This window comes from Rhinatrema bivittatum, chromosome 9 (genome assembly GCF_901001135.1).
Source record: "Rhinatrema bivittatum chromosome 9, aRhiBiv1.1, whole genome shotgun sequence".
Classification (NCBI taxonomy): domain Eukaryota; kingdom Metazoa; phylum Chordata; class Amphibia; order Gymnophiona; family Rhinatrematidae; genus Rhinatrema; species Rhinatrema bivittatum.
The window spans coordinates 128,489,287-128,501,683 of NC_042623.1; the positions used below are offsets into that span (position 1 = coordinate 128,489,287).

At 44.4% G+C, this 12,397-nt stretch overlaps 1 protein-coding gene across 2 annotated transcripts in view; it reads left to right on the plus strand.

Moving 5' to 3' along the window:
• Positions 1–12,397, plus strand: part of N6AMT1 (N-6 adenine-specific DNA methyltransferase 1) — an 82,348-nt gene that overhangs the window by 595 nt on the left and 69,356 nt on the right. For both annotated transcript variants that reach the window (XM_029616053.1, XM_029616054.1), the window contains exon 2: positions 5,337–5,469. In XM_029616053.1, the coding sequence (XP_029471913.1) occupies positions 5,342–5,469 (128 nt within the window). In that variant the 5' untranslated portion in view covers positions 5,337–5,341. The remainder of the gene's footprint in view (positions 1–5,336; positions 5,470–12,397) is intronic.

Here is a 12,397-nt window from a genome sequence, read left to right on the forward strand (position 1 = left end):
AGCTCTATATCATGCTACACACATTTAGTAGAGTATTTTACTACAACACGTTGCATTTATCGAAAAACTATGCAAATTTTAATAAAATATTACTGATACAAGTAATGAGATTTTCAAGAAAGAAAATGAAAATTGAAAACATTTTCGGCCAAATAGGGAATCGGAATCAAACTTGAATAAGGACGTTTAGTATCAGAAGTCCAGCCTGCTAAAAGATGTGAAGTATCGCCCTGCGAAATCTCTTAGGGCAGTGGTTCTAGACAGGTGTGTTGGGACACACTGGTGTGTCGCAGATGACTGCCTCCTTATCAGCCCGGGTGGGAGTTGGTTGACTTCTCTTACATTGGGCCTGATGGGAGCCTTCTCTCACTGCCTTCTCTTTTTCTGGCCCAGTGGGTGGCTGTTTCCTTCTTCACCCGGATCAGAGTGAGATTTTGCCAGCTCCTGCTGTTCTGGGTCTGATGGGATGCAAAATGTATCTTCCCCTACCGAGTCTGGGAATGATGCTGCTGCTGATCTCTTCACCCTATGGAGGGTGGGGGAAAGGTTGCAGATGCTGAGAAGATGAAGGTGGAAAGGAGAGGGAACATGGGGGCTGCTGAGCAGGAAGGGGTGGGAAACAGGGGGTCGAGGGGTATGGAGAGTCAAGCAGGGGAGAGAGGGAGCACAGGGAAGAGGACGTGGGAAGTCAGGAATGCTGGGGCAAGGATATGAGTGTGAATGGATGATTGAAAGGGAATAATTGGGCAAAGTGAAGGATGATGGAGGCATGGAAGGTGAGTGACAGGGTGCAAGAGCCATAATATTTCAGATTTGGGAATGTGCATTTCTTCTATCTTTGTACTTTGCTTAGTGTAGGAGGATAGTATTTATGTTTCTAGCTTTCCAATTTTGCACTGCATGCAGAGTGGCTTGTTGAGATTTCCATTCCAGTTTTTGTCTCCACATTTGTAATTTGTGGTCTTTTATTCTGTATTTGGTAAAGGTTGGATCTGTATGTGTGACTGAGGTGACCTATTTTACTAGTAGGTAGGGATTTGTATCAATCTTCTTTGTTGTATCTTTTCGTTCTCAATAGGACATGCATTGGTGCTGCACTGCTGCCTTTTCATAGGAAGAATTTTTGAGTTTGAGTTCTTGGAATTAGTGTTGCAGTGGTATGGAAGGTTTGCTACACATGTGCTTGAGTGGGTTTTTTTTTTCAGATTTTGTATTTTACAATGTGTCTGGTAGAAAGGGAGTTTGTATTTCTTTTACTGAGCACCAGAATCAGACTTTTTTATATAACGAGTGTATTTGAAATATCCTAGTTCCGCTCTGCATCCATTGTTTGGGGATGAGGGGGAGAGGCGAGGGGCAGGTTCCTGTGTATGCAGAGTATATGTTTACATTTAGCCCCACGATGGTCAAGTGTTCAGTGTGTCATGCCTGTAAGTCTTATTTGCAGGTATGTCCCAATAGGAAAAAGGTTGAGAACCACTGTCTTAGGGTAGTAGAACTAGCAAAAGTCCTCAAAATAGCAATCCCTTTCATATAGAGTTGCCTACTGTCTCAATTTTTTCCAGCAGAGGCTGACCAGGGCTTTCAATACGGGCAGGGAAGACAAGCTTCCACTTGGGACGCCAAACCAGGAAGATGAAGGAAAGAGGGGTGAGACACTCATTGTCCGTCTCTCTTCCATATCCTAACTCGGGACCTGTACAAGGGTAGTAGGCACCCTTGGCAGACCTTACAGCCTTAACACCCTCTTGACTCTAGCTCCATCCCAAGTCTTGGCCTCCCCACATAATTAAAAATAATGCACTTATAATAAGAGATTTTATATAAAAAATGACATCCAGTCTTACAATAACATATATTTATACTGTTGAAAATAAAGGTGCAGAGTATTCTCAGCCTAGGAAGAGAATGCTCATCTGAAATTCAGGGCTTTTCCCTCAGTACTTGTAGAAACCCCTGCCTGAGCAGAAACCACTTGGTCCAATCCTCAATGCTGTCTGACACTTCTCCGCAGTCCATCCTAGCACTCTCTCCCATTCCGCCCATGGCTTGACCCCCCCCCCAGCACTCGTTTCCCTCACTCATCAGGCCAGCCCCAGCACACTTTGCCCACCTTCCCAGTCCAACCCTGTCAGTCTGTATACCTCCCTCACCAGCTTAATAGTAGCAGCCTCTGCTGCCCCCAGCTCAACCTCATTGCACACAGTTCCAGCCCTGCTTGATCTCAGCACAATCAGTGCCCCCATCTGCCCAGTTCGATCTGAGCACACTTAACCCTCCCTCCCCCAGCTTGACCCTGACCACCCCTCTCCAGCCTGACTCCAGCTCACTGGAACCCCTGTTCCCAGCTGAACCCCACCATGCTCTTCCTCCTTTGCTGACCCGGCTCCAGCAATTTACTCTTTTCAGCAACTTGAAGAGAAACAAAATGGACACTTTGAGACACTAGTTGACAGTGTGGCTGCCTGGTGAATATACTTCACTTGATTGTGTGTGTATATAAATATATATATATATGTATTTTTCTATAGTAACCCATCTTGGGGGGGCAACCAATTGCATGAATGGAAAGGGGGCTGCGGCTCAAAACCTTTGCTTACCCCTGCTCCAGATGACAGATGTATTTGATTTTGCATGGCCTGTTATGGTCTTTAGATGTTTCAGAATAGTATACTAGCAAGGGCTTCAATTTAAAATCACTGGCAGTATTGCCTCCCAGGAAAAGTGTTAGGCAGTCTTTGGTAGCTTTAAAACCCAGCGCAAACTTTTTATTCCTAAGTAATAAAAGTTCTCTCAGGCATTTGTTTCCAAAAAAGGTCTGTCGCATAAGCAATAAAAATGTACTCTGGTTGTATCCTCTTTCTCCAGTCATTTTATAAGAACTTAAGAACATAAGAATTGCCATACTGGGTCAGACCAAAGGTCCATCAAGTCCAGTATCCTGTTTCCAACCGTGGTCAATCCAAGTCACAAGTACCTGGTACCCAAACATTTAAATCTCAAGCTACTATTGCTTATTAATTAATAGCAGTTTATGGCTTTTTCCTCTAGAAACTTATCCAAACCTTTTTTAAACTCAGTTACACTAACTGCTGTAACCACATCCTCTGGCAATGAATTCCAGAGCTTAACTATGCACTGAATGAAAAATAATTTTTTTCCATTTGTTTTAAATGAGCTACTTGCTAACTTCATGGAGTACTCCCTGGTCCTCATTATCTGAGAGAGTAAATAACCGATTTACATTAACTTTGTCAAGTCCTTTCATTATTTTGTAGACTTCTATCATATCCCCCTCAGTCTCTTATAATGTTGTATAAACTGCTGCCTTTTAAATCTTTCATGCCACCCTTTACTGGCAGTAAAAGTTTCACTTTCAGAATTCTCTCCATGCTCGTGCTGTCTTCATACAGACTTCATGCCGCCTCCTGGATTATCACTGTGCTTTTGAAGACTTTATTAGAGTAATTTTGTAATATTGTGCATCAGTTAGCCAGCAAATACATTAACAGGCCAATACTATATCGGCGCCCGTAAACTCTCCTAATGTGTGCCAATCCACCTCCACTGGGTGCCCGGTTTAATATTAAAATTAGCTGCCTTGTAAAAGGTAAGTGCTAGGGGAAATTGTGCGTCCCTAGTGCCTCGGCATTGGGAACCCAGGAAAGGTGGCTGTCGGTGTGGGTTAGGAAGCGGACGCTGAATACAAGCGTCCATTTTCACCCACTATCAGCACACTATACACCCACAATAATCACAGCCTGGACTGTGTATATTGTGAGTGTATATTGGATGCCCAGAAATTATCATTTTTTTAGCAAATTGTTTTTTTACATGATTCCTCTTTCTGTGGTCTCTCCTACTTAGAATCATGATGATACTAGTAGGAGGGATCACAGAAAGCAGGAATTTTGTTTTTCTACAATGAGCCCTTGAGTGTGGCAGACCTGGGCTGACGTAAAATTTTCCATGTTGCAAGTGCACATTGGCCTGCAGGAAATGTTTTGCATTGCGGAGATCAACTAATAGCCTCATCTACATGTACTTTACATGTGATGAGGGCTATTAGCTACGCGCTCGATTGGATGTGTGTTTTGGATGCGCTAAACCCCGTTTTGCATCAGGGGTTATGGACGTGCATCCAATCATGTGTTGAGCCATGCCCTGACCGCAGCGCACGATATTGCATTGGCCTGTATGTGCATAAGTTGCACCAATTTTCAAAGCAGACTAATGCCCGTAAGTCCACTTTAAAATTATCCCTGGCAAAATAATACACAATTACACCTATTTGTTGCTTATAATTTTACCGTAAGAAATTATTTGTATGCTTTCTAAAATCAAGTAATATGTGCCTAAATCCCGATCCCATCCATATCAACCCTGGAATGCCTCTCCTCTATGGAGGTAAAAGTATGCACATACAATGTGTATATGCGTCAGTCACACAATTTTCTAAAGCACTGTTTCTGCAGTAAAGCACCTCTTTATCTGCAGAAGTCCCTTTGGAAATTACCCTGTTTAGAATGGTTTTGGACTGTAGCTTGTACCTCCATGTACAACATGAAATGGCCTGCAGGAAGCTCAGCATTACAGGAAGAGCACTGGCCAAAAGGTCCGCTACAGTGAGTCCCCACATTCCATGTATTGGATCCCATTAAAGCAAAATTGCTGTCTATCAGAGGTGGCCAACTCTGGTACTGACCCACAAACAGATCTGGTTTTCAGGATATCCACAATGAATATGCATGAGATAAATGTGCAAGTTCTGTTGCCATTGTATGCAGATTGATCTCTTTGCATATTTATTATGGATATCTTGAAATCCAAGCCTGTTTGTGGCTCTTGAGGACTGGAGTTGGCCACTTCTGCTATATATGGTTATCTCCAGTGTTGCTTTATCCTGGCCAATGGGTAAGAGCCATGCTTAGCTTATGCCTTCCCCTAAGCAGGACTTCCCAAACCTTTTCACAGCCAGTTGGGTTTTTAGAATAACCCCAGTCAATATGCATGAGATAAATTTGCATATCATGGGGACTCTATTGAAATTTATCTCATGCATATTCATTGTGGATATCCTGAAAACCCAACTGGTTATGGGGTCCTTAGGACAGTTTTGGGAAGCCATTTCCTAAGGTCTGTGAGTCTTTCTTCAACAACTTGTTCAGCCCCAGCCAGCTCAAGTATCAGTAGCTTGAGTTTGATAATTAACTTATGTCTTCTGCTTTGTAGAGTAGATCACTTACCTCTGGTTCATCAGCTGACCTTCATTCTACTTGGTTCTTGTCTGATTTATTCTATATTCAGGATATAGTAACCTTTGTTTCTTTACATAGGTACAATGTACCCTACTCCTCTTTACTCACATGTTGGACATGGAAGTTTTACTGAGGTTTATGACCCAGCTGAAGATACTTTTCTTTTAATTGATGCGCTGGAAAAAGATGCAGATGAACTAAAGAAACGCAGGTATTATATATAATAGAATTCTTCTCCATTCACTCTGTTGCATCTTAGTTTCACAATGGTGTAGAGGAGTATAGCATAATGGTTAGAGCAGTGGGCAGTGAACCTGGGAAACCAGAGTGCAAATCCTACCACTGCTGCTTGTGACCTCGGGCAAGTCACTTCACCCTCTTCTGCCTCAGATACAAACTTAGGGGCTCATTCACTAAGCTGTAGTATTTTTCCCAAGGAAAAATATTGCAGCTAAAAATACTGTGGTGGTGAATGCCTCCAGAAAACGCATGATGACCGCCCTGGGGGACTGTGAGGCTTAAAGGGATGCTTGGCCCTGAGTAAGCCCCACCCCCCAAAAGTAATTAAAAAAACAAACAAACCCTGGGGGTCTGCATAGATCCTCCTGACCCACCCCTGCTGCCTTTGGAGGCAGTCATTGTACAACATTTAAAAAAAAAAAGTTTAAAGTCAATGCCAGGCCCCAATCTCCAATCCTTCCCCTCCAATATAACAAATTAATCTCCCAGAGGCTAGGACCCCCACCCTTAGCCCACCCTCCCAACTCCCTCCCTCTTACTCACAAATGAGTCCGTAGTGGTCCAGTGTGGGCCTGGAGTGCCCCTTAAGATCTGAGCCAGTGGCTGCCATTTTTCAAAATGGCACCAACCACCCCTATTACATGACAGGGACAAAGGATCATCTGATGTCATTTTGAAGAATGGCAGCCACCAGGCTTGGTGCTTGGGGGGCCCTGGGAGCATCTGGATGTGTGCTAACATCCTGATGCTCCTGGAAGAAATTGGCTACTTCCATTGCAATTTTTCAGGCAAGCCATGTTATTTGATTTGCATAGTTTAAGGTATGGATGAGCTGTTAATCAGCTCATTTAAATATGTGCAGTGGCAGGAGTTAAATGACGCATGATATTTGAAATACTTTTTTATCACTGTGTTAGGTCTTTTACCTTGTGCTACATGGCCTAACGCATCTTAGTGAATGAGGTCATTTAGATTATAAGCCATCTGGGGACAAGGAAATATCAACAGTAGCTGAATGTAATTTGTTTTGAAGTGCCTGAAAGGGAGAATATAAATCAAATAAACAGTAGATTTTCTTAGAGCTCCAGGACTTTTACTAGTATGTAACCTGTTACAATTGTAATTCTGTTGTTTTTGAGAGAGATGCATTAAGATTGGGCTATTTGACTAATTAGTTTAAAATCATTGTTGTGCGTTAAAAACCTTACACTTGACAGTTGGTCTGCGATTGTACATGACTATAGAAATGGAATTTTGATTGAATTAGGAGCAACAACAACTCATATACATAGTAACTTAGTAATGATTAGTAATGCGATTAGTAATGCGATTAGTAATGCGATTCAAGTCTCATATTACACCAACTGCAAACATTAACCTCAACTCCAACTACATCAACAATTCCCCTACCAATACCGACGCTTCTCACACCAACCAAGCTACATCTGCCATGCAAAATAAATCCGAATCTAAGCTTATTAATTTTGAGATTACTACTGGTATTGAAGTTGAGTCAATTCTAAAGAAAATGAAACAGCTTTCCACCCCACAGACATTATGCCCACCAAGATTCTTCTCTTAATATGTTCAACAATAGCAAAACCCATTGCAAAGATTCTCAACAAATCAATCACCACAGGCATAGTTCCTTCTGTACTTAAACATGCTTTCATAACTCCTATGATAAAAAAAACCAAACCTTGATTCATCTGATCCAGCAAACTATCGCCCAGTCTCAAACCTACCCTTCCTTTCAAAAATTATGGAAAAAGTCATCAACAAACAACTGACTACCTAGATGAACATCAACTACTTTTCCCTTACCAGTTTGGGTTCAGAAAGTACCACAGCACGGAAATGCTTCTGATTTCACTTTCAGAAGTGCTTCTACAAGCTCTAGACGCTGGTAAATCATATCTCATCGCCCTACTTGATATATCAGCAGCTTTCGATACAGTTAATCACAATACCCTCATAATCCGCCTCTCTGAATAGGTATTTCTGGCTCAGCACTACTATGGTTCCAGTCATTCTTGAGCAACAGAACGTACAGTGTCAAAAGTGGACTAAGTGAATCTAAGACAAGAAATCTCTCTCAAGGAGTACCCCAAGGATCCTCTCTTTCCTCTACATTATTTAATATTTACCTTACACCACTATGCCATCTACTATCAAAACTGCGTCTTCAATACTTCATCTACGCGGATGATATTCAGATACTCATACCAATCACCAGCACTATCACAAATGCCTTGAACACTTGGAATGCAGCCTTATTAGAAATTAAAACAATTCTCATGGACAATCAATTGGCTATTAATACCAATAAAACCGAGCTTATCATTGTTTCACCTCCAAAAAATGCATCCCCGAGCTATGCTGGTCTTTCACATGACATGTCTGCTATTACTCAGCAAGTACGCAGCCTTGGCGTCATCATTGACAGCAATCTCACGTTTAAAAAATTCATCGCGGATACAGTTAAAAGTGGTTTCTATAAGCTACATACACTAAAACGTATCAAACCTCTTTTATACCAATACGACTTTCGCACTGTTTTACAGGCGACTATTTTATCAAAGATTGATTACTGCAATGCATTGCTACTAGGTCTTCCTAAAACTACAATTCAACCCTTGCAAATTTTACAAAACGCAGCTGCTCGCATCATCACTGACACAAGCCGCCATGAGCACATCACTCCAGCACTTCAATCATTACACTGGCTACCCATGGCATCCAGAATAATATATAAATCCTTGACGCTGATTCATAAAGCCATCCACAACAGAGATATGAATTGGTTCACTGATCACCTACAATTCAAAACATCAATCCGCCCAACCAGATTCCAGCATTTAGCTAAACTGAAGATCCCTGCACCCAACCTGACTAATCTTTCCACTACAAAAGAACGTTCATTCATCATTGCTGGATCCAGAATATGGAACACTATGCCATCAGAATTACGCCAAGAATTTTGCTACAAAAAATTTAAACAAAACTTAAAAACCTGGTTATACAAAAAAGCCTACTATTCTTAAAACTGAGTCCTTTGCTTTGCGTTCTTGTTAGTCCCACAGACACTCATATTCTGATATTTATTTTCATTATACAAAGTTTTACATGGATTTGTATTCTTTCAGTTATTATGTTATATTGTAAAGCTCTATGCTGAATTAATGTTTGAATGTAAACTGAGGTGATGTTACTTACGTGCCCCGGTATATAAAAAAACCCGTAAATAAATAAATAAATAAATAATGACAGCAGAAAAGGACCACATGGTCCATCCAGTCTGCGCAGCAAGCTTCTTCTAGTAGTATCTGCAGCGCTATGCAGGTTGCTCCCATGCTTCTCTTAAGGATAGTGTGACCGAGTGTGCTGACAACTCCCTCATACTTTTTTTTAAGGAGCCCGGTTTAGGCTTTTAACCTAATCCTCCTTAAGACAGAATGCAACAAGGGAGTTTGGGTGAAGAGAGGTTACCTTCATCCTGCTATATGAATTGAGGCCCAGAGAGCTTGTGAGTCTTGGGGAAGCTGAGAGGGTCTCACCATATGCAAAGGGCGGTTGTTATGTCTAAGGTTTGTGATTTGTTATATAGATGTCTTTTTGAAGATCTGAGTGTACCTTCATACGATGCTGTGATTGATTCAGCTATCGTGTCTGTGAGCCTATTGAAAGGCCTCTAAATCATTAGGTACCTCAGGTAGCTCCTTATACCAGTGTGCCAGTGTGTCCACTCCAAGATTGTTTCTTTGATGACTAATTCAACTAAAGCCATTAATGTCACTTATCTTTCATGCTGTAGTCGGTCTTGCTCAGCCGACATCTAGACGTTTCGGAGACTAGCTCCTTCTTCAAGGGCTGGACGCTTTTCAAGAGCGACTTGTGGGACACTGAAATTAATGTGCTGCAATGGCAGTGTGTATTTATAGAATGTGGACTGTTCACAGAAGCTCCGTGTGTCGGAAACGGCTGCTCCTGGTGCCAGGAGCCGCCAGGAGCAGCCGTTTCCGACACACGGAGCTTTTCTGTACACTTCCCCGGTGCCGGGGACACATGGAGCTTCTCGATCCTGGACTGTCACAACCAGTTCCGGGCACTACTATTCGGGTTAGCCACTGCGCCCCGGACATTCACCAAGATCATAGTGGTGGTGGCAGCAACACTGAAGAAGGTAGGAATCCACGTGCACCCTTATCTAGACGATGGGCTGATCAGGGTGAAATCCCCAGAGGAAAGCCACCAGGCAACCAACAGAGTCAGAACTATACTGGAGAGCCTCGGGTGGGTGGTCAACACAAACAAGAGCTGCCTGCAGCCCTCCCAATCTCTAGAATACTTGGGAGTCCGGTTCGAAACCAAACAAGACAAGGTCATCCTGATACCGACAAGGAGATCAAAACTGATGACCCAGTTACGAACCCTGTTGAGTGAACTTCGCCCCACAGCATGGGACTACCTACAAGCCCTTGGCCTCATGGCATCCACTCTGGAAGTAGTGCCATGGGCATGAGCTCACATGAGACCCCTACAACGCTCACTACTATTACGATGGAATCCACTGTCCCAGAACTACACCGTACGTCTGCAGCTCCTGGACAGAGTTCGGGCCCAACTACGATGGTGGCTACAAGAAGGCCATCTGAGCCAGGGAACGAGACTATCCTCTCCAACCTGGATCCTGCTCTCCACGGATGCCAGCACACTGCCAGGAGCTAACCGCCAAGGGCAATGGAACAAAGAAGAGTCGGGATGGAACAGGCCTCTGGGCAGGCTAGTCCCACTGCCCAGAGGCCTGGGCAGTGGGACTAGCCTGCCTACGGTTCGGTCACAGACTCCGAGACAAAGCGGTCAGAGTAATGTCGGACAACGCTACATCAGTGGCCTACATCAACCGTCAGGGAGGAACCAGAAGTCAACAGGTGTCTCTGGAAATAGACCTCCTAATGTCATGGGCGGAAGTGAATCTTCAAGAGATCTTGGCCGTCCACATTGCCGGGAAAGACAACGTCGCTGCGGATTACCTCAGCAGAGAAAGTCTAGACCCAGGAGAATGGAGGCTGTTGACCACAGAATTCCAATTGATAGTAACCCGTTGGGGAACACCAACCATGGACCTCCTGGCAAACCGGTCCAACGCCCAAGTGCCCAGTTTCTTCAGCCACAGGCGGGAACCCTAGTCCCAGGGAATCAATACCCTGGTACAGACCTGGCCACAGGAGACTCTGTTATACGCCTTCCCCCCTATTGGGCGCAATCATCCACAAGATAGAACACCACAGGGGACCAGTACTTCTAGTGGCCCCGGACTGGCCAAGAAGACCATGGTACGCAGACATGCGAAGAATGCTGACAGGGAGCCCCCTCCTGCTACCTCCACACACAGACCTGCTCCAACAGGGACCGATCCTCCACGAGGATCCAGCTCGATTCCCTCTTACGGTCTGGTCATTGAGAGGACTCGCCTGAGGAAGAGCGGATACTCAGGGGCAGTAATTGACACCCTACTCAGAGCACACAAGTTCTCCACATCTCTAACATACATAAGGATTTGGAGAGTATTCGAAGCCTGGTGCGAGGACCGCAACATCATACCACGCTCAGTCAAAATTCCTGCGATTTTGGAATTCCTGCAGAACAGCCTACAGAAGGGATTGTCTCTCAACTCCATCAAGGTACAGGTGGCCGCATTGTCATGCTATGGAACCAAGGGCGAGAGCGGGAGCATAGCCTCTCACAAAGATGCCTCCCGCTTTCTGAAAGGAGTCAAGCAGATCCGACTACCCCTAAAGTAGCCGGTGCCTCTTTGGAACCTCAACCTGGTCCTAGATTTCCTAGCATGAACCTCCTTCAGACCTCTCCGCAGCCTGTCTCTCCGACTATTAACATTGAAGACAGCCTTCCTGCTGGCAGTCTGTACGGCCCGTCGTATATCCGAGCTACAAGCACTGTCCTGCTGGGAGCCGTTCCTCAGACTCACCCCGGGAACCATCCAGTTACACACAGTTCCGTCGTTCCTCCCCAAAGTGGTGTCTCACTTCCATCTCAACCAAACCATCTCACTACCATCGCCGGATGAGCATAAGAATTCGGGCTCGAAGTCTACACCATCTCAATGTCTGCAGACTCCTAGTCCAATACCTGGAAAGGTCGGAATCCGTACGAAAGACGGACCGTCTATTCGTCCTTCACAGCGGGAAGAAGTAAGGTGAAGCGGCCTCGCGAGCAACCATAGCCCGCTGGATCAAAGAAGTCATCAAGGTGGCCTACGTAGAAGCAGGCAAGCCACCGCCTTTACAAGTCAAGGCTCATTCTACTAGAGCCCAGGCAGTGTCCTGGGTGGAAACCAAGATGCTGTCACCCGCCGAGATTTGCAGGGTGGCGACATGGTCCTCCATCCACACCTTCTCCAGGTTTTACCACCTGGATGTTCAGGCTCGGGAGGACACAGCATTTGCAAGGGCAGTACTAAGTGGGTCACGGGCAGCCTCCCACCCGGTTTGGGAGTAGCTTTTATACATCCCATTGGTCCTGAGTCCATCTGCTACACGCTAGGAAATGGAGAAATTACTTACCTGATAATTTCGTTTTCCTTAGTGTAGACAGATGGACTCAGCATCCCACCCTCGGCTGCCGTTACTCATGGAATTCTCGGGTGACATCCCCGAGAGCGAGTGATTCACGGGTAAGCCATGCTTTCCTTCAGCTAGGACACCCATCTTACCGAGTATCGACGTTTCTCGGTTGAGGGCACTAGCAGTCTTCAGCTATAACCAATTCAACCGGTTCAAATTAATTAAGTTAACCAAGTTCTAAAGTTAATCAAGTTATTCAAATTATTCAGTCATACATATATCCACAATGCTTTTCAAGGAGAATACTGAAGAGCT